Below are 23046 nucleotides of genomic sequence, written 5' to 3' on the forward strand. Positions count from 1 at the left end.
AACCTGTGTTATACCACAGACATACTTCTGACCTATAAATGCTGTAAGCTATGTTATATATGGTATATGTCTGATGAGCTACATTTAATAGTTCTGACTGCTGAACTTTGTAAGTTTAGCTGTGCGTACATTACATATGAGGTGTCTATACACAGGACAGGACATGGAAACAAAGCTAAGTGACGCAACTATGCATGAAAACATAGAACTTTGGATGTACAAAAATTGCAGCAGGTGCTCTGGATTGATGTGTCAAAATTTGAATATTTGGCTGTAGCAAAGTAGTTTGTTAATAAAGGACTGAAAAACGGTACAATAATGAGTGTCTGTAGACAACAGTGAAGCATGGTGAAGGTTCCTTGAAAGTTTGGGGCTGCATTTTTGCAAATTAAATTGGAGGTTTGGTCAGGATCATTGGTGTCCTCAATGGTGAGAAACAGACAGATACTTATCCATCATGCCATACGTCAGGGCGGCATGTGATTAGCCCCAAATTTACTCTGCAGGAGGACAACGACCCCAAGCATACAGCCAATGTCATTAAGAACTATCTTCAATGTAAAGAAGATCAAGGAGTCCTGGAAGTAAACCTTTGCCATTGTTGCTTATGAAGAGATGGAAGGATTTGAGGCAGCCTACATCCACAGAGGACCTGGTTAATTCTCCAAAATATTTGAAACAACCTACCTGCTGAGTTCCTTCAAAAACTGTGTTCAAGTGTACCTTAGAACAATATATGCTGCTTTGAAGGCAAAGACTGGACACACCAAATATTGATTGGAATTGTTTTTTGTCTTTTGTTAATTTACATTCCATTTTGTTAATTGATAAAAAATAAACTATTAACACTTGTATTTCTGAAAGCATTCTTAATCTACAGCATTTTTTCACACCTGCCTAAGACGTTTGCACAGTAATATATATATATTTACTGTCTAGGCCTGGATTTGAACCCAGAACCTCTGCTGTGTCAGGCAATGTCTCTTCCTCCCATGAACTTCCTGATTTGACAGATTATTATGGTTTTTCCAGCCAGTATTTCACCCCTGTCTTCCCTGCTGCCGTCAATATTTTGCTACCATTTGTTATCGACCCATGGCTTGTTTCTCGACTATGCTTCTGCCCGATGAACCTGCAACTACTCGTTACAGACCTTTTTAATTGGATACTGACTATGCTTCTGTTTGATGCCTACCTGCTTATCTACTACTGGCCGCCAGGTTGCTCACCTCATGGTGGAGTGATCCTGAGGACCACAACCTGGTACTAACCTGCAGCAAAATCCATCTCCATCAGGAGCTCTGGTAAACACTGGTTAGTACTTAGACTCTGCACCTCCGGTGAGCCTGCATCATTCACCATGGTGACTGCCTGTGTCACAAATGACATGCCTTCAAAAATCAAGGTGTTATGTGTATTTAATAAATATGGTGTAAATGAATATGAATAATTTAAAGAATATTTAGGACGCGTACACACGGTCCGTCAAAACCGATGAAAACGGACTGAAGGACCGTTTCATCGGTCCAAACCGATAGTGTATGGGCCCCATCGGTCAGTTATTCTTCGGTCAAAAAAAAGAGAACTTTCTTTAAAATTTAACCGATGGACTTATAACCGATAGGTCAAAACCCATGGTTAGTATGCAAAAGCATCAGTTAAAAACCTGCGCATGCTCAGAATCAAGTCGACGCATGCTTGGAAGCATTGAACTTCGTTTTGTTTCTGCACGTCGTTTTACATCACCGCGTTCTGACACGATCGTTTTTTTAACTGATGGTGTGTAGGCACATCAGACCATCAGTCAGCTTCATCGGTTAACCGATGACCACGGTCCTTCTGACCGTTCTCATCGAATGGACCGATTGTGTGTACGCGGCCTTAGAATTATAATATTATGAGCAGGAATAATAAAAAAATTATAATAGGAGACCAAATGGCCCAAAAAACTTTTGTTTTTGCCACATCAATCCAGAGCACCTGCTGCCATTTTTATACACCCAAGGTCTTATGTTTTCATGCAAAGTTGCATCACTTAGCCTTGGCTCGGAAAAAGGAGCCTCTACCGTGGTAAATTATGTTGTGGTAATCAACCTAGTTTATTAGAACGGACATCAAGAACACATGCTGTATTATACTGTATAAAACGTTTTCAATTTTAAAGTACTGTAGTTAAAAGCTGCCCATGTTTATCATTGAATTTATGATTCTTGCAAATAGATGCCCAGTGATTTTATTGTTGTGTCCTACGATACAGATGCAGCTTATTGAACCGTAACTATACTGTTACTGTGTTTCTGCAAAAAAAAATGTTTGTATCTGTTATCTCACAGCATCAAAAGAATCTGAAAAGCATATTAGTGTTTCAATATCCCATATATGCACAGGCTCCTTACTATTCAATTTATATAACAGCTTGTGGTAAAATTAAACAAGAAAGATAAAAAGCAAAGCTCAAGAGATATACAGTAATTGTAGTTTTGATCGATTACATGGTCAGAAAATAAATAGTTATCTAGCTACACATCCATAGTTCTCTGTGTGAGGTTGACTAGAGGAGTCGCTTGTGCATAGTAATAGATTGCCAAATAACTAGTCACTGGGGAAATAGTTCTCACTCTGTGGGGATTTTAGAAGTATATTCTGACAATGCTTTTTGTGGTAATTTGTTGTTGGAGCCTAAATGTGCATATGATATAATAACAATGGTTACATGGCAAAATACATTTCAAGCTCTGTGTATTATTTTCGCATAACATGCCTGTCTGTCAAAGTCATTAAAGAGGAGTTCCACCTAAAAATTGAACTTCCTCTTAACCCACTCCTCGCCCCCTTACATGCCACATTTGGCATGTAATTTTTTTGGGGGGGGGGGAGTGGGGGCTTCAGGAGAAGGGGACTTCCTGTCCCACTTCCTCCTTCCGCCGAGGGGCTGCTAAGGCGATACTTCATATCGCCTTTTGGCAGCCCCTTCCTGTAGGCAATCGCCTAGGACAGTGATGGCGAACCTTTTTGAGCCCGAGTGCCCAAACCGCGACACAAGAGCAATTTATTTCTTGCAAAGTGCCAACACAGAATTAAACCTGCCAGCGGCTCTGTACAGAGGATGGGACTTATCTAAATGAGCCCTAAGGGACTAGAAATGTACGATTCTGCCAGATTCGCTCAGACTGCAGGGATTAGGAATGCATTGTGCTTAGAATGCACTGTGCAACATATACTGACCATTACACTCACCTACCTGACCATTACACTCACCTACCTGACCATTACACTCACTTACCTGACCATTACACTCACCTACCTGACCATTACACTCACCTACCTGACCATTACACTCACCTACCTGACCATTACACTCACCTACCTGACCATTACACTCACCTACCTGACCATTACACTCACTTACCTGACCATTACACTCACCTACCTGACCATTACACTCACTTACCTGACCATTACACTCACCTACCTGACCATTGCACTCACCTACCTGACCATTACACTCACTTACCTGACCATTACACTCACCTACCTGACCATTACACTCACTTACCTGACCATTACACTCACCTACCTGACCATTACACTCACCTACCTGACCATTACACTCACTTACCTGACCATTGCACTCACTTACCTGACCATTACACTCACCTACCTGACCATTACACTCACTTACCTGACCATTACACTCACCTACCTGACCATTACACTCACTTACCTGACCATTGCACTCACTTACCTGACCATTACACTCACCTACCTGACCATTACACTCACCTACCTGACCATTACACTCACCTACCTGACACATGCAATGACACCAATAATGAGGCACAATGACACCAATAATGAGGCACAATGTTCCCTAATGACACCAATAATGAGGCACAATGACACCAATAATGAGGCACAATGTTCCCTAATGACACCAATAATGAGGCACAATGACACCAATAATGAGGAACAATGACACCAATAACGAGGAACAATGTTTTCCAATGACACCAATAATGAGGCACAATGACACCAATGATGACAAAAAATAGGGGAGCACAATGTTTCCCAATGACACCAATAATGAGGCTGAATAACACCAATGATGGGGCACAATGTTTCCCAATGACACTAATGAGTCTGTTCTTTTTGCACAATTGATTGTTTGCAGAGCTAGCACCTGATATCTTAGAGTGGGGCAGGCTTAGGACTAACAAGATAACTGTACCGTACACTGCACATTAACTCCTGTCTCCCAGTGTCTGACCTTGCTCCAGCAGCTTATTATTCCCGCCGAAAGGCTCCTCTGATTCCAGCCGTGTGTGCTCCCAGTCACGTCACCGCTGATTTGTGCGGTGTGGATGAGACAGCTTCTTTGATTGGATCAGCGTGCGTACGCACACACGCACGCACGTCACCCCCGGGAGTTTCTTCTTTGTCACTCCCACTCAGACACGTCATCAATAGCCCTAGAGAACTGTGGGAGTTGTAGTTTGGGGTGCGGTGGGGACAAATGGATTTTAGTGTGTTCTTTGAAATTTTTCATGGCGTGTGGCGTGCCCACCGAAACAGCTTGCCGTGCCGGGAGCGGCACGCGTGCCACGCGTTCGCCATCACTGGCCTAGGACATGTGACAGGTCCTAGGCGATCGCCTGTCCAATGAAACAGCGCCGGGCGCGCAAGCGCAGTGCCGCTCGCGAATGCGCAGTGGGTGCCCGGCCGTGAAGCCGAAAGCTGTCACGGCCGGGTGCCCACAGTGACAATGAAGACGCCGGCCGGGGAGGGGGGCAGAGGAGCGGAGCCCCAGCCGGCGCGTCGCTGGAACGCTGGAGCAGGTAAGTGTCAGTTTATTAAAAGCCAGCAGCTACACTTTTTGTAGCTGCTGACTTTTAATAAACTTAAAAAATGGGTGGAAAACCCCTTTAAGTCAAGACAGAAAGGGTGAAATAGAGTAAACATTCACAGTGAGACATTGAATCAACATAAATCAGTTCTTATGTTAATCGGATACAGATTAATTCAGTTTGAGGAGTCTTTGTAGCCTTATAAATCTTCATGATACTGGGCCTCTTCCTAGCACACATCCTTAGTCCATCTCCACAGCCAGCATGATAATCTCACCACTAGCAAATGTCACTGCCACTCCAGCTACACGATTTTATCACTACTTGTTTAAACTTAATCCCTAACTACCGCTACCAGCATCATAACCCCCAACACCAATCCATCAGTCTTATATTCATGACAAGCACCATAACCCTCCACCCCTGTACAGCAGCCTATCTCCACCACCAGCATCTTAACCCACTCTACCACCTATGGTCCAGCAGTCCAATCTCCACCACCAGCATTTTAACCCCCCAACCCAGTGGAACGGCCTAATGTGTGCCACCAGAGTTAGAACCATGCACCCCCAGTTCAGCATTCTAATCTCCACCACAAGCCTCATAATCCCCTACCACCAGTCCCTCAGCCTAATATCCTTTGCCACCTCATGGTCCAACAGCTTTATTTCCACCCCCTCCCCCCCATCGGCCAATGCGGTGGGGCGCATCTAAGAGACATTTGCTATACTACCAGACACAGTTGCACAGTGAGTATTCCACATACAGTATGTCATGGTATTCCCTTGGTTATTTGTAAACCATACTAGTTGTTTACTCATTTTTTATATAGTCATATGTTTATTATTGTATCACTAGACCATTGTACAGTAAACCTTGGTTTACGAGTAACGTGGTTTACAAGTGTTTTGAAAGACAAGCAACTTTTTTTTTGCCTTGATATACGAGCGGTGTCTTGATATACAAGCATTTTTTGAATGTAAAAAAAAAGAATTAGACTCACAATGTGAATTTGTCTGCTGCTCCTTCATGTAAACCTGCCGTGTATATGTACAGTGAAGCTGCTGGTGTACAGTATACAGTACAGTATGTGGCCAGAGATTTGCAGGCAGTGGTGGCTCCCAGCACTTCCTGAAGACACTCACGTACCCGGAAGTGATGTGAACAGTTCCAGAGTTCTCTGGGAAGTGCTGTGAGCTGAACCTGTCGCCTCATACAGCGTTGTCCTGTGCACAGCAGCTTTACTGAACATACAGGACTGTATAAAGAGCGGCTTTAAATAGATAAGCACCAACCTCTGGCCACATACAGAGCTGTGTACTGTACACCAGCGGCTTTACTGTACATACAGTATACACAGCGGCTTTACTGTACATATACACAGCGGCTTTAAATAGGCGATCACCAGACTTCTTAACATTCTGAATGTGCACATTCTTCACCTTAAAAATTTTGCACACTGTATACTGTATTTTGTTTTGCCGTAATAATTTTTATATGAATAAATGGTTGTGGAACGAATCATCTGAGTTTCCATTATTTCCTATGGGGAAATTTGCTTTGATATAAGCGTGTTTTGGATTACAAACATTCTCCTGAGAAGGATTATGCTCGTAATCCAAGGTTTCACTGTACTTCGCTCTTACAAAGGAATCCCTTTGTATTCTCTGAAATTCTTTGAGAATCCAGATGTATGAGCTACATGGTATCTGTTCTTTGAATGTACTGTTGTCCACAATTGCTTTTAACTCTTTGTGATGTGACTGTGATCATGATTTTACTATTTGCAATAAAGGTTTGCCAATTTTACTATACCTTATCTTTACTATTGGTTCAACATCTGCCATATAAGTCCTGACGGGCTATTTCTGTTTCTGTTTTATGTTTTGCATATATCCTCTACAAACATCACAACTCACCAGCTACAGTTCAACAATATAAAATCAACCGTCATCATCTTAATCCCCCAACACCAGTCCAGCAGCCTAATGTCCGCATCCTTGGTCCAGCAGTCTTTTAGCCACCACAAACCTTTTAACCCCCCAAACCCCTATCCAGCAACCTAAAATCAACTGCCAGCATCATAATCTCCCTAAACGAAAATTAGCATTTAGCCCTTGCAGCGGGGCATGAGCTCCACTGCAAGGGTGTGTTTTTTTTTTTCATTTCCTCTGAGTTTAGTGGAAACAGACATGGGATGTAGAAGTAGAACTGCCTGAACCGACCTGGAGATGAATCTGCATACTGAGTTAAATCATTCAGTGTTGAATTGGGTGGCACTAAAGAGCAGAATGTTCCTGGATTTTTTTACACCACACATTAAATGTTTTACATTGTACTAGTATGTTCTTTGTAACAGAATGCAGCCAGTTTTCTTAATTGGAAATAATTCATACATGCGATTTTCTTGTATTGATTTCTTACCTTGTTCTATGTCCAGAGAATAGCTGTCTATCTGCAAATTGAGTAATTGTGCTGCATGATTGCAAAACTCTTCTAAAATGCAATGGACGGCCTTGGTAACATTATAGGGCAATGGTTTAGCAAATTTCAGTTTGCTGTTAACAATCACGCTCCCTTTCTTGAAGTTGAGGATTTCAAGGTTTTTAAATCCAGTGAGATTGGACTGCAGATACGGGAGCAGCTGTAAGAAACACAGTGCGTTATTTGAACACAAAGAATTGTTTGTTTACACGTGAAAATTATTGCTTTTGTTAGTCACTGTCAGTTAGATATTGTTTGAGCTACCATGTTTTTCGAATATTGATGTATCTGTGTATTTGCTGTAAATTTAAAATTACCGTATATACTCGAGTATAAGCTGAGTTTTTCAGCCATTTTTTTAGGGCTGAAAATACACCCCTCGGCTTATACTCGAGTCAGTGTACCTGAAGGGCTGCGGGCGTCCATTTTTCAAAAGTTGCGTCTTCCTCTTGGTCCCGTTCCGTTCCGTGATAGGCGTTTGACACTGTGTTCCGCTACCACCTATCACAGAGGTCCTCTCATCCTCTGACTCAGTTTCCCAGCATACACCGTTTTCAGTGTTCCGCCTATCACAAACGTCCTCTTGTCCGAGGATGAAAGAAGCTCCGTGATTGGCGGGACACTGAACACGGTGTCTGCTGGGAAACGGAGTCCGAGGATGAGAGGACCTCCGTGATAGGCGGTAGCGAAACACAGTGTCAAACACCTATCACGGAACAGAACGGGACCAGAAGGAAGCCACGACTTTTGAAAATGGACGCCCGCAGCCTGTCAATAATTCAGGCACGCTGCAATGGGCACAGTAAGGTTGGGCTGCAGAACCATAAAAAGGAAGGGACAACACACTAAACTTTTGAATTTTCTTGCATGCAAGTTTTTGGGCAGACCTCATGTTTGCATAATGAAAGCCATTGCACCCAGCTGCCAAAAATAACAAGCACAGGAAATAAGCAATGAAAGTACGCTGTTTGCTGTGTGCAAGCCTCTCTGAACTTTGCCACTTGATATTGTTTGAATTAAGCAAATGAGTGCCCCAATCTTTGACATAAGCACAGTGAGGCTGCAAATGGGCACAGTGAGACATGCAAATGGGCACAGTGAGGCTGAAAATGGGCATTTTTGACCGTCTTTTCCGCTTACAGTAGCTGCTGCATTCTCACCCTAGGCTTATACTCGAGTCAATACTTTTTCCCAGTTTTTTGTGGTAAAATTAGGGCCTTGGCTTATACTCGGGTCAGCTTATACTCATGTATGTACAGTAGATAAAATTAATTTAAGAATGTCGTACATTTCTCAGTCATTGGTTGTCTTAATTTTGAAGCCTATTAAAACCTAAAAACTGAAATTGAATATATTGGAGCCTAGCAGTTCCTAGATGTAGTGGTTGCATTAGATATATCATGCTTTTTTTCCCTTTATTTTGACCTGCTAATACTGTGCATAACACACTTAATGTCAATCATAGGGTGGCTATGCCAACTTTCTCTTCTGTGCCTTTTGAGGGAGCCATGTTTGTCACCAAGGCTGCAATTCAATTTTTATTTCTTCATTACATGGGGAATGAATGAATACTGTAATTCTGGCAAGATCAACAGATAAATTCTATGATTGCTAAACTGTTCTTAGCAGGAAAAGAAAAGAGAAAATGAATGCAACCACTACATCTAAACACCAATACCATTTAATTAAAACATAGTTTAATGCTAAACTCTCTCTCTTAGGATTCTGTCTAGGAAATGCTAAACTCTCTCTCTTAGGATTCTGTCTAGGAAACAGAAAAACATAACTGTGAATCATGCAGGCTCTATGGCATTGCTCAATAATATTGACCTAACACTAAGGGCTTGTGACAGAGATACCAGACCGAGACAGCCTACTTTCGTCACAGATTTAGTAATTTCATCCTCCTGTGCTTTAGCAACAGTATTAAGATGTTTGGCCCCCTTTTATCTATTTTGATACATGTTACTATCAGATACACTTTCAGTTTCATTGTATGTCTTATATGCTGATTTTTCTCCTTTATTATCCTACTTTTGTCTGTTGTGAACCTTATTATTTTTTTTAATTCCTTTTGCTCTTACTAATTTGCCTGACATATAATTCAGTTGCCTCCAGGATGGCATGTAATGGACACGCAGGAGCAAATATAACTGGGACAGCCTTTGGGCCACATTTAAGGAGCACAGCAGAACTGCCGCAAAAGCCTCCTCCCATTGGTTCTCCTCAAAAGCTCCAATATCCCTTTCCCACTTGGATATGACCCCTGCAGTGCTGTCAGAAAGGAACTTGTTGAGAAGCTTAGAGTAGCTGCACCTTCGTATGAGGTTACTTCCCTCATATAATTGAAAATGGGTGTTGGTCACTGAGTCCATGCATCAATTTCAAGTTGGAAATAATAAAACAGCATAGACGCAGGGAGTTTAAATTCCATATGTAAAGCATTGAATGGGCGTAGCTTTCCATCCCTAAAAATTTGGGTCATATGAGTAATCCTGTACTGTTGCCATCTCATGCCATATTGTAATTTCTCCAACTCCAAGTACCTCTTGTTTCCCCATATGGAGCTAAACCTGCTGAATACCTCAACGTCTTGTAAAGCTCTAGCTTTGTTCCATACTTTCTGCATCAAGTTGGATACAGTTTTTTGGTTTAGAAAACCGTAACACCTCCAGGCCCTCCTTTACCTCCCCCTTTTGTAAACTGGAGAAGGTGTGCCATAGGATCCACCAAGTTCAACACCAGAGCACTATCAGGGTAAAGAACGCTGGCTATGTGTTGGAGTTGGGAGGCCAGATAGTACAACAATGGGTTTGGAAGTGTCATCCCACCTACTTCCTTAGGGCGCTGTAACTGTTCCAATTTTACCCTGGCTGTTGAGTTAAGCCAAATAAGAGACCTAAAAATGGAATTAATAACTCAAAATTGCTTCAATGGAACAACCATAGGGGAGTTGTGGAGTATGTAAAAAATCTGTGGCATCAATATAATTGTGTTTTAGTTTATCCGACCTACCGGTGATAGTTTCAATTTCGACCACACTTTCACCCGTTCCCTACAACGATTTAACAAATAAGTCAAATTTAAGGTAATATACTCCAGAGCAGGGGTAGGCAACCCCTGGCACTGGTGCCGCAAGTGGCACTCAAAGACTTTTTTTGCCGTCACTTGACTCCCTCCCCAGCAGCAGAGCAGCGCATGGAAGTGTCAGCGAAACAATAATGCATTTCATTTTTATAATTCCCCACGCTGCACCTGCACTGCACTTCCCCCCACACATATAAGATGGAAAACATTGTTTGGTTCTTTAACTTTGCTGTAGCTGCGATCGTCAGCTTTTGTGATGGGGAAGAGATTGGGTGCAGTTCTGTTGCAGGTGCCTGTTTCCAGGAGGAGGACTGGGTTCAGTGTGGGGGCTGATGAGAAGGGGGTTCAGCAGTGGGACAGAAGAGCAGGAGGGTAGAGCGGTGGGGCAGATGTGAAAGGAGGTGCATTGGTGGGACAGATGAGCAGGGGGTTACAGTGGTTTGGCAGAAAAGCAGGGGGTACAGCGGTGGGGCAAATGTGAAAGACATTGCATTGGTGGGACAGATGAGAAGGGGGTTACAGTGGTTGGGCAGAAGAGCAGGGGGGACAGAGGTGGGGCAGATGTACAGGAGGATACAGTGGTGGGGCAGAGGAGGAAGGCAGTATATTGGTGGGACCGATGTGCAGGAGGTACAGCGGTGGGACAGATGTGCAGGAGGTACAGTGGTGGGGCAGATGTGCAGGAGGTACATTGGTGGGGAAGATGAGAAAGGGGGTTACTGTGTTAGGATAGATGAGAAGATGGTTCGGTGGTGAGACAGAAGAGCATGGGGGTATGGCGGTGGAGCAGATGTGCATGAGGAACATTGATGGGTAGATGATCAGGGGGCTACAGTGGTGGGACAGAAGAGCAGGGTGGTACAGTGGTGGGGAGAATGAGCAGGGGGGTTACAGTGGTGGGACAGATGAGCAGGGGGGTACAGAGGTGGGGCAGATGTTTAGGGGGTACATAAGTGGGGCAGATGTACAGGGGGTACAGAGGTGGGGCAGATGTGCAGGGGGTAACAGTGGTCGGGCAGATGTGCAGAGGGGTACAGTGGTAAAACAGATTTGCAGGGGGGACAGTGATCTGAGATGTGAAGGTGCATGAATTGGGGCTGAACCGAAGTGTGGAGTTGCAGGAATTGGGGCTGATCTGAGGCGTGAGTGCAGGATGTTAATTTGTCACTACTACTCAAGTAGTTTACAGCATTTACTTTATAAAAAATCATTTTCGTGATTGAGAGTGTGAAGTTTACATTTTTTTGTTATAAAATTGGCACTCTCAATTTCTTTGAAAATATTTTTTGGCACACTGTGCTCAATAGGTTGTCTACCCCTGCTCTAGAGGGTTAGGTGTAACATGTATGGCCAAATACATGAATTCTGTGGATACAGGGATATCTAGTAGAGTTGTTAGCTGTGAGTCAAACTTCTTATCTAATAGCATGAGACATGACTTAGTCCAGTTAATCACTAATCCTGAATAATGGCCAAAGGTTCGGACAGCCTCCTTTAAGGATGATGACGTGTCTCCCAAAAGGAGCATGGTGTCATCTGCATGAAGCATCAATTTTTCATGAAGCTCTCCATACTGAAAGACCCTGATTTCAGAATTACAGCAAATACGGGCTGCCAACGGCTCTATGGCCAGAGCGAACACTAAAGGGGAAGTGCCCCTCAATAGACTAAAGTACTGGGATACCCTCCTTGCCTCTCTAATGACTGCTTTCGGGGAGCTATATAATAGTTGGACCCAGGCTATAAATTCTTTCCCAAACCCAAATTTATGCAAGATGGCCCATAGATAGGACCATTCAATACTATCAAATGCCTTGTGGGTGTCAAGAGCGAGCAACGCTCTTTCCCCCATGTTATCGGATTTGGATTGTAGATTGACAAATAACCTGTGTAAATTTATAGCCGTAGATTTGTGAGGCATGAACCCCGCTTGGTCCAAATGAATTATGGAAGATATTGCCTTGTTCAATCTTAGGGCCAGCACCTTAGCCAGTATTTTCACTTCACATTACAGAAGGGATATTGGCCTATAAGAGCCAGGGTCTAAGGGGTCCTTTCCAGGTTTCAATAGTAGGACTATAATGGCTTTGGTCATAGAGGGAGGAAGGCACCCCATTGTTTTGGCAGCAATATCCCCAACAGTTTAGGTAGCTCCTCCAGTGTCAGAGGAGCATCCAGTAGTTGCATAGCTGTATCTGACAGAGTAGATAACTCTACCCCTCCAAGATATGCGTGTAGAGAACGTTCTGTGTAGTTCTGCTGAGAAGGGTATAAGTCAGAGTAATATGAACTAACATCATGGTAGTGTCTGGAAAATTGGTTACTGTACCCTCAGATGTCCTTAAAGCACCAATGGATGGTAATGTCTGCTGTGAATGGGAAACATTTGCTAAAAGGCAACCAGTATGTTCACACTCCTCATAAAATGCAAGTTTGCTGAAGAAGAGGTTTCACTCTGCCGCCGAGGAGGTGAGCCAGCTAAGCACATCATGAGCAGATAACCATGCATCCCTACAATCCTCAGTGGGGTTAGAGAAAAACTCGACCTCCAGATCATGCACCAATCGCTCCATTGAGCTGTACATTGGAAGCCCTTTTGAATGCATTGATTTCTCTAATAAACAGTCCCTGAAGAAAGGCCTTGAATGTCTCCCATACCACCCCCTCATCTGGGTGCCCCACCTGATCAAACCAAAAATCTGTTATTTTTTGCGCAATCTGGGCCTGGGATGGAAGGAGATTAAGCCAGAAGCCGATCGGACAGTGATATCAGAACAGAGGCAAAGGTCAATGTGTGACAACGACAAATGTGATTTTGAAAAACATCAAAATTGTCTCTCCCAGGGTTCCATACGCTACAGATCAATCCAACCCACCACCTCAACCAGTTTTCTCAGGGCTGTTCGGCATACACCTCTTCGCAGCACCATCGGGGGGTGTTTGTCTAATTGGGGGTCCAAGTAACAATTAAAGTCAACCAATATATATAACGGTACATCCGGGTGACCCAACTGAAATTCCAGCACTGCTCGCAACACCTGATGACTATATGGAGGTGGGATATAAACAAAGGCAAGTATACATTTCAAAGAGAACAGGCGGCAGTATAGAATGACATATCTTCCCTCAGAGTTCACCACACTATCAAGTTCCTGGTAGTCCAGTGAGCCATGTATCAGTAAGTATGCTACACTTTAAAGTGCCCACTGATTACAAACTCCTGCAGTTAAGGTTTTGTTCTAATATTAAACCAAAGACATTGGTGATCACTAGACCCCATCTCAACTCCCAATGAATGCTCAATGAAGGTCTAGAATAAGATCTCCTCTGTCTGGACTAATTACTAAACCCCTTTCAATGCCTCCAACATATTTCTGTTCCTGCATGTAAGCACAGTTTGAACATTTAATTTGTCCAGCTGTTGAATGCACCAGTTATTAAATACTCACTTAATTGTTATTTGAGTTATCTAATCAATAAACAGGTTATCATAATTCCTCTCTGGCTTGTAGATGGTTTGGGTTTGAAATAATGTAAGCTTTTTGGTATTTTTCACATAAAAAAGGTAACTCTGCCTCCCATTTTTCTTTCTCTGTCATTAATGCATAGTGTGTACACTGGAATAGGTATTTCCCAGTCAGTAGAACCCATGAACCCTGTCTTTGTAATTGCAACAGTGGGGTAGATTCAGAAAGCAATTGCGTCTGCGTATCCATAGATACGCAGCGCAATTGCTTAGTTGCGCCGGCGTATCGACTTTTCTGTATTCAGAAAGCTCGATACGCCGACTGCAGCCTAAGATATGACTGGCATAAGGCTCTTATGCCGTCGTATCGCAGGCTGCATTCTTACGATGGCCGCTAGGTGGCGTTCCCGTAGTGGTCAGCGTAGAGTATGCAAATTGCATACTCACGCCGATTCACAACCGTACGCGCGCCCTGCGTTCGCATTTTACGTCGTTTGCGTTCGTCGGTTTCTGCGTAAGGCTGCCCATGCTATTAGCAGGGGCAGCCAATGCTAAGTATACACGTCGCGATTTTTAAAAATTACGTTGTTTGCGTAAGTGAATCGTGAATGGCGCTGGACGCCATTTACGCTCACGTTGAAGCAAATGACGTCCTTGCGACGTCATTTACCGCAATGCACGTCGGGAAAGTTTCCCGACGGAGCATGCGCACTACGTTCGGCGTGGGAACGCGCCTAATTTAAATGATCCACGCCCCCTACGGGATCATTTAAATTACGCGCGCATACGCCGGGCAGTTTTACGGAGCGCACACGCAAATTACGGAGCTACTGCTTCGTGAATGAAGCGTAGCGCACGTAATTTACGGAGGCGTAGCGTAAAAACGGTACGCTGCGCCTCCGTAGTAGTGCGCGCCCCTACCTGAATCCACCCCAAAGTTTTTTTCTAAACATGGGCGAGGCCACAACTCAATGCTGTTATTGCCCATTGCATTGTGAAACAACAAGGAAGCATAGACTGGAACAATGGCAGTGATTCCCAGAGACCTTACATTAGTAAACTTGAATCTGACACAACTTCTTTCACGTGTCTCGGTATATCACACGCTTCTTGTGTTGGTCACCCTAAGTTGCTACAGTACAGTTTATACAGTAATGAAATCTTCTTTAAGATGATCTCATGTAATTTAATAATTTTTTACCACTTTTTCACACGGACTCTATTGTGTTTCTGAACTGTTAAAATCTTGTGTTACTCTTTTCTTGTTATGTTGAAAAACGTAAAAGCTTTTTAAAACTAACGCTTGCCATACATTTAAAATTGTTCTTATTTAATTTCCTTTAGATTTACCTTTCAGTATGCAGTTCAATGGCCTGCCTGACAGCATACAAATAGAAAGTGATTAGGTTTGACCTCATATTATATTGTTTAGGTAAATCTAAAGGAAAATTGTAAAATAAAATTGTATAATGTATGGCCAGGCTTACAGTGATGTTTTAATACTCTGAAAGGGCAGAGAAACATAAAGAGCAATGTATGTCTTATTAACTATATCAGCCCTGAAGAATATGATATATTAGTAAATGGTACTTTTCTCGCATGTATAAAAAATGTATATTATAGGAATACAGTTTGGATTTTAATAATAAATATTTACCCACCAGGTGCAGGAACTGATGTTCAAGTGTTTTGTATTCTGGGGAACTTTTATTGAACAGGTCTTCAGAAAATGGCATATTAGTCACCCTAAGGCTGAAGAACACAACAAGCTCTTTTGCTCTACCAGTAGAAATGTCTGTAGTAGAAGTTAAATGGTCTAGGGAGGAAGAGGCTGCTGTATAATTTGGGGGAATATCTGGACTTGACGTTGAAATATTACTTTCTTCTACCTCTGTGCTCAGTATATCTGTGTCCATACCATAAGCTCCAATTCCTGAGATTGTGGAGGCATCCTCTTTATAAGTGCTCAGTATACTTGTGCTCAGTATACCTGTGTCCATATCATGTGCTCCATTTCCTGAGACTGTGGAAGCATCCTCTCTATACGTTTCAGAAAAATTGGATTCTTGTACAGAAGAACTTATAGTAGTAGCTGTTAATGTGGTAGTATCTTCTAGGGTTGTAGAGATGCTCTCATCTTCATATTCTTGAGAGTTCTCTATTACCACTGATTGATCTGTTGATAAGGAAATTATAGAGGTTGGAGTCATTTCATCAAACAATGTAATGACTTCTGGAGTAGTTTCTTCAAATTCTACAATTTCTTCTGGGGTAACATTTTCAAGTCCTGCAGTTACTTCTGTAGTAGTGTCTATATATACTTCCATAGCTTTTGTTGTAAAGTCTTTGGTCACTTCCAAAGTTTCTGTCCTTATGTCTTTGGCAATTGCAGCTTCTTCTATAGTACTGTCTGCAAGCAATGTTATTGTTTCTGGTGTTGTGTATTCAGATTGTGCTATAATTTCATGAGTTGTTTCTGCACCTACTTCAATTGCCTCCAAACTAGTCACTTCAACTTTGTTGGGTGTAGTTACTTCAAGTGTTTCTATAACTGCTGGACCAGTGATGGAACTAATTGGTTCATAGTCACTGGGACGTTCAGATGGCGCTACAGTCAAAAAAGCTGATTCCATCTCTTGGGCAGTGGACACCGACACATCTGAATCTGAATAAGCAGGTAATGTTTTAACAGTTCCAATGGTTATTGCTTCAGTGGATGTAATATGTTCCTTGAAATCATCTGAATGATCTATACCTGTAATAAAAAATAACATTAAAACTTTTGTTGTATTAGCATTATTATTAGTTGTGTGTTCATTTTATTATTATAAACTGTAAAAAATAAAATTTAGTCAAAAGTCAGGGTTTCATCATGATTTCCACTGTATTTTTAATTATACCTACAAGTTTTTTTTTTAATCAAAAATGATACTATTCGCTTTAACTTGTCTTTATTATAAAAGTACAATTGTGGTGGGAACATTAGATTGTAATGTAGAAACTGAAATCTATACTCGCCTCTACTGAAAGTCATTTACTGGACTTCTTTAACAAAAATGTACAGTGTATATATTCTAGTCCACAGTATTTATCTTTACAAAAATGTACAATGGTGCATCCTTTTAACATGTTTTTTTGTTTTGTTTTTTAATAGTAATTTTAAGAGATTGGCTTATTGTATGAGTTTGATAGCAAATTTAAAAGCAAATTAGAGAAGAGCTCATATATTATTACAAATGTTATTCCATCAGAGTGACAAGACAAAAAAACTAGTGAAAGATAAAGCATTAGCGATTGAAACTAAAAGAATCTTTCTTTTTACACACAATTAAGCATATGTTCAAATGTGTGATTGTTGTCTTTTTGTGTCTTTACCACTCATATCCACTAAACAAATTAATTCATGCGCAGGCTGTAATTTTAAATGTCCTTGTCAATAAATCACTTCTAAAAAATTTGAGACAAAAATAAATGAATGCATTGAATCAATCTCATAAATATTAAACACACCACTCCTTATTAAGTTTATCTTTAGTAATCATACAATATTTATTTAATCAAGTCAAGGACATAATCAGCTTAATTTTTTAGTTAAATTGCAAAAATTCCAGACTTTAATGGCCACCTTTTGATTGTTATGGTATACATGTTAAAGTATATTCACCTGTAAATAATTTTGAGTTTTAGTGTTTCCACATTTTTTCATACCAAATTATCTATACCAGCCTTATTCAACCCGTGCCCTGAGGTTTCTTCAGGGGTGCCTTGGCAAAATGCCTAAACTATGTTCAGATGGAGGCTGTCAGTCACCTGCACAGTATCCTTGTAGCCCCCTCTCTTGCATCTCACCATCAGCATTGGGGTCACATTAGCTGAGTGATGGAGAAAAACTGAAGGAGAAGAAAAACATTGTAATACTAGTCAGCACCAGTTTGCAAAAGTGTGTATTTTCTTTGGAAGAATAAATCCCTTCTAATGTTGGGTGTCCCACACGTGTGCTGTATTATGTAAAAGTATCAGAATAGTTTTTACATTTTAGAATGAGGTGCCTCGAGACTGTCCATCATTTTTAAAGGGTGCCTCGAGATTGTCTAAAATTTTCTAAAGGGTGTCTTGACTGAAAAAAGGTTGAGAAACACTGATCTATACTGTATCTCCCTCAGGCTTCATGCACACTAGCCTACACTGGCAGCTCCTAAACTTGAGTTTAGGAGCTTTTGGTGGGTTTTTGTCAATGCTCCTAAACTCAACTCCATAAAAGCCTATATATCCATGTACTAAAAAAAAAATGTCCAGGCGCATAGCAAAAATTCCAAGCAAACAACCAAAAAAAGGAATGGAGCTGTGGCCGCTGCTGTCCAAAACTCATAGACCAATGAGATGAAAATAAACAATCAGGGGAAAAGACAGCGCTGAACAACAAACATATACAAAATCCTCAGGTATGAAGCAGAGACTCTTTATTTTATAAAAAGTAAAGGTAATCACCAAGGTTTGCCGCAGTCTATAGATGGTCATGCAGAGACTTGGATAAGAAGCTGACAATACCTGGAGGCTGGAGTCACATGGATGTCACAGGGGATCAAGAAAGAATACACAGAGCCGTGGGGTCAGAAAGTGTAGGAGCACCTCTGACAAGGGGTCTGATCAGAACCATAGGGCCAGGGGTTCGGTGGAAGGGGGGCCACAACTGTAGCCACTGGAACTGTAGGGGTCGGTGTCCAATGACTGGTTTGACTGGATTCGGTGCCCGGAAATGATGTCCCAGCCTGGCAGAAGTTAGCCAAAGGTTAGCCTACAGCGCTTGATTGGCCCTCTGCTGCTAGGGCCAATCAAAATCTGCTGGTACCAGAGGAGCCTTTTTTCGGGGCCATGCTCCTTTTTCAGGATATTTTTAAGTCGGCAAAGTGTGAAGATTTAAATAGAGCTTCACACTTTGCTGACTAACAGAGAACCTGAAGAAGGGGTGTGGCCTCGAAACATGTAGTATCTCCAATCAATGATGTGTGCTCTTTCTTGCTCCTCTGGTTCCAGCAGCGTTTGATCGGCATCAGCAGCAGGGTTTGTCCATAGTTGTAGGATCTCCTTGGCTGACTTCCACCAGGCTGTGACGTCACTTCTGGGCACTGGGCGCAGCCTGAGTGGCCATTGGACAGGGGCCCCTACAATTCCTGTGACTACAGTTGCGACCCCCCTTACACCGGACCCCTAGACCTACGGTTCTGGTCGGGCCCCTTGCCAGATGTGCTTCTGCACGTTTTGTTCCACGGCTCTGTGTATTCTTCCTTGAGCCCCTGTGACATCCATGCACCTCCAGCCTCCAGGTATTGTCAGCTTCTTATCCAAGTCTCTATGACCATCTATAGACTGCTGTAAACCTTGGTGATTACCTTTACTTTTTATAAAATAAAGAGTCTCTGTTTCATACCTGAGGATTTTGTATATGTTTCTTGTTCAGCACTGTCTTTTCCCCTGATTGTTTATATATCCATGTACACATAGGCTTTAAGCAGAGTTTAGGAGCTGCCGCGTTTAGGTGAGCTTCAACCCCCCTCTCCTGAATGCAGAAGAATCGTGTTCAGAGTAGGAACATTTTGACTCAAAACATGGCAAAATCGCATCATATTTGTAGGCTAATGTACATGAAGTCTTAGAAAGCTATCTGATTTCTGCTGGTCCACCTCCTGATAATTTTGTGGTAGGAGTCACTAAAAAATATTTAACTTTTAAACTTATAATTCATAACTGCTGAAACAGATAATTATCTTTGAGAATCACTCCTGGAAAGACATCTGTAAATTCTCTGGAACCTACCACACTTCAGCTTGTGACTCTGCCAACAAAGTGTGGTGCAAAGTGGTACATGCAAGGTTAGACTCTTCCTTCTATTTTCTCAATGTGACCATATATAGATCAGCCTGACAGTAGAAAGGAACATCTATTATCATAGTTGAATCATTATCAGGATCGATGATTTCCCAAAGGCATATAGTTGGTTCACATAGTAAGGGAATTTTCACATAGCCTAGTGCATAAGTTAAAGTTTTGATGACTTCCATTATCCACTTATGTGCAAGAAAAAATATAGATTTTTTTTTTAGTTTTTCTTTCACGTGAATAGATATTTTTCTAAAAAAGTGAATGATCATCACATAAGTGAAAATCCCCTTTCAAATTGAGAATTCACTTTGCAAAGTGAACATACCCTATACCATAAGTAAATTCACCACTATATTTTATACTCACAAGCTTATTTTAAAGTATGTAGACTTTCGTTGCTGACCTCCTTTTAAAAAGAGTAGCTACCCGTCTAGCAAGCTGATTATAGCTTCAGTACTTTAGTCGGAAACCTGGAAAATGCTCTCATCCTGTGAAGCCAGACCCTGATCTACATACTTCATACATTTAAGTCAGTGGATTAGAAAGCTTGGCAGTTGGGAAACTAGAATTTTCAGCAGATCAGCATTAGCAATGGCAGCACTCTCATTTCTCTCATGATTTGTTTACTTTAATGATTTTTCCTTTTTATTTAAAAGAGACATTGATAGACGCAAATGTAATATTGTATTTGTTATAGCTGATACCTCTTCTATAATTGGATCATAATGTCCCTTAAGAATATTAGACCTACCTTCATGATTTCTGAAACTATTATTTGGCTATTGGCTTATTTTGAGCCCATCACTGATTATTTCTGCAGTTACATTTCTTTTCTAAGTTGTTGGTATCATGGATGATGGGAGCAAAATAATGCAGACATAAATTAGGCTATTTGTTAAAACCTACTACGTGATATCCACTTTTTTATAAGTATTTTTTCTGTTATAAGAAAAAAATTATCCATTAAAGAAAACTTTTTCCTTATTACTTTGGTTTGCTGGTTTCGATTTACATTACTGCAGCATTGGTGTAAAGGGCCCTCTGAATCTATACAGCACTACATAGAAGTTATTTTAGACCCAATTACTGAAAACACAGAACTCTGACAGCAGCAATATCAGCAGAACATGTTTACAATAAGAAAACAACTATACACAGCAAGGCTGTTTTCAAAAGTTGGAACATTTAGTAAAAACGGCTGATTAGGTTTTATCTTTCAAATCAGGCAAGGAATCTATGTTGCTGTGTGCAACATATTTCTTTTGCTCCACTTTACTTTATACCAATTTTTATTCAAGTCAAACACTGTGTTCTATAGTTGAATACAGAATGGTAAGACCTCTAAATGCACATTATACATAATAGCAACATTTACTACATGTGCTACATATACCTATAGTATACATAGTGGCAGAAAGGCCTCCAAATGACTTGCTAAAGGGTAAAGAATTGGGGGTACCAAATATACGATAGTATATATAGTAACACAATGTTTTGTAACTCCACAACTCAAACATATCTCTTTCTTTGGCTACTAACAATACATTTGTTTGGTTGTCAATTCTGCCTACCCACACCTAGTTTATCTCTTGCTCCCCAAATCTTCAGTTAACTTTACCTAAAGGGCAGTTTTTCATGGCAGCTTGAAAGATTCCTAAAATTGAGAACCTTTGGAGCATCCTCAAGCAAAAGATCTATGAGGGTGGGAGGCAGTTTACATCCAACAGCAGCTCTGGGAGGCGATTTTGACATCTTGCAAACAAATTCAAGCAGAAACTGTCCAAAAACTCACAAGTTCAATGGAGGCAAGACTTGTGAAGCTGCTATCAAATAAGAGATCCTATGTTATAATGTAACGTGACCTGTGTTTAAAAAGTTAAAATTTTGTTCAAAGTTTGATTGAAATAGCTTTTGATTTCAGTAAATATGCTGGAACCACAACAAATGACATTTTTTTTAGTTCTTTACAACCTATAAAGTGTTTTGAAACTTGCGGTGCATAATAATTTGGAACAGTGCGTTGTAAGTTTTTTATTTGGAAAAAAAAACTGTTATCATTAGGAGGTTTGTTCAATAAAAATGTAATTGTACTCTTAATAGTTGATAACATAAGAATTATGCTGACTGTTGTTTACAGTCAGCATAATTGAGAAAAATATAATTTGCATAATAATTTTGAACAGGGTGTAGACCTCCTCTGTAACTCTAAACAGGTAACCTGTAGAGGCATTTAAAATGTTGCCTATGGAGATTTTTAAGTACTGTAGTTTGTTGCGTGGGGTTTTTTTTTTTTTATTCATAAAAAAAAAAAAAAAAAATCACAAAAATTGCATTTGAAAAACTGCTGCACAAATACTTTGTGGCATAAAAAATTGCAACGATTGCCATTTTATTTCCTAGGGTCTCCGCTAAAAAATATATATACTGTTTGGGGGGTTTAAAGTAATTTTCTAGGTTTTCAAGCAGCTTACCTTTTGCACCTATTGTTCCCCATATTGTAGGATTGTTTTAAATGTGGATTCTTCTCCTTGTGAGTCATGTTTTCATATTTATTTTGTCTGTAGTTTCTAACTCCCACATCTTTATTTTTTAACCATTTGCCGACCTGCCAACAGTAATTTTACTGCTGGCAGGCGGCTTGAGCAGGCACTCTGACGTATGTGTACGTTGTCCCACTCATGCGCACTGGCACACCCCCAGGGGCACGCAGTGGTGCAATCTGAATGCAGCATATTGCACTGTTCAGTATTGGGCCACTGTGAGCGGCCCAGATACCATGCTATCGCCATGTAATCACATGACACTTAGTTAAGAACAGTCATCAGAGTCTATTCATGACACCACTGTTTACTACTGTGTGGGATATGTGATTGGTCACCAGTGATCACATGGTACCTGGGCCAATCACTGCATCATGTACCATGTGATAGCTGTGGCCAATCACAGCATCACAATAGTAAACAATGTGTTTAATATTTTCTTTATTATCCAAAAAATTGTGACAGACAATTACTTCAAAAAACTTGCCATGTTTCTTACTAAATACCCTGAACTGTCTACTTTCCAATAGTTGTACTGTTCTGTGATTTTAGGCCACAAGAAATGACACAGTCAGTACATCTGGATTGCTGTCCTGACTCAGTTCTATTTATGGGGATCCCAGTTCCCTGCTAGCCTACTGATGAGGATTGGCTGAGAGCCCATAAATATTCAAGGCAGTCCCTCCTAACTCCCGCCCTATAGTTCTAGAACATGGGTGCTCAACCTGTGGCTCTCCAGCTGTTG

General features: G+C 41.2%; 1 protein-coding gene across 2 annotated transcripts in view; it reads right to left on the minus strand.

The window, feature by feature from the left end:
- The window catches only part of IMPG1 (interphotoreceptor matrix proteoglycan 1), a 340276-nt gene that overhangs the window by 45464 nt on the left and 271766 nt on the right, over positions 1-23046 (minus strand). For both annotated transcript variants that reach the window (XM_040349990.1, XM_040349991.1), the window contains exons 13-14: positions 15543-16636; positions 7269-7488 (exon numbers count right to left, since the gene is read on the minus strand). In XM_040349990.1, the coding sequence (XP_040205924.1) occupies positions 7269-7488; positions 15543-16636 (1314 nt within the window). The remainder of the gene's footprint in view (positions 1-7268; positions 7489-15542; positions 16637-23046) is intronic.

This window comes from Rana temporaria, chromosome 4 (assembly GCF_905171775.1).
Source record: "Rana temporaria chromosome 4, aRanTem1.1, whole genome shotgun sequence".
NCBI classification, from domain to species: domain Eukaryota; kingdom Metazoa; phylum Chordata; class Amphibia; order Anura; family Ranidae; genus Rana; species Rana temporaria.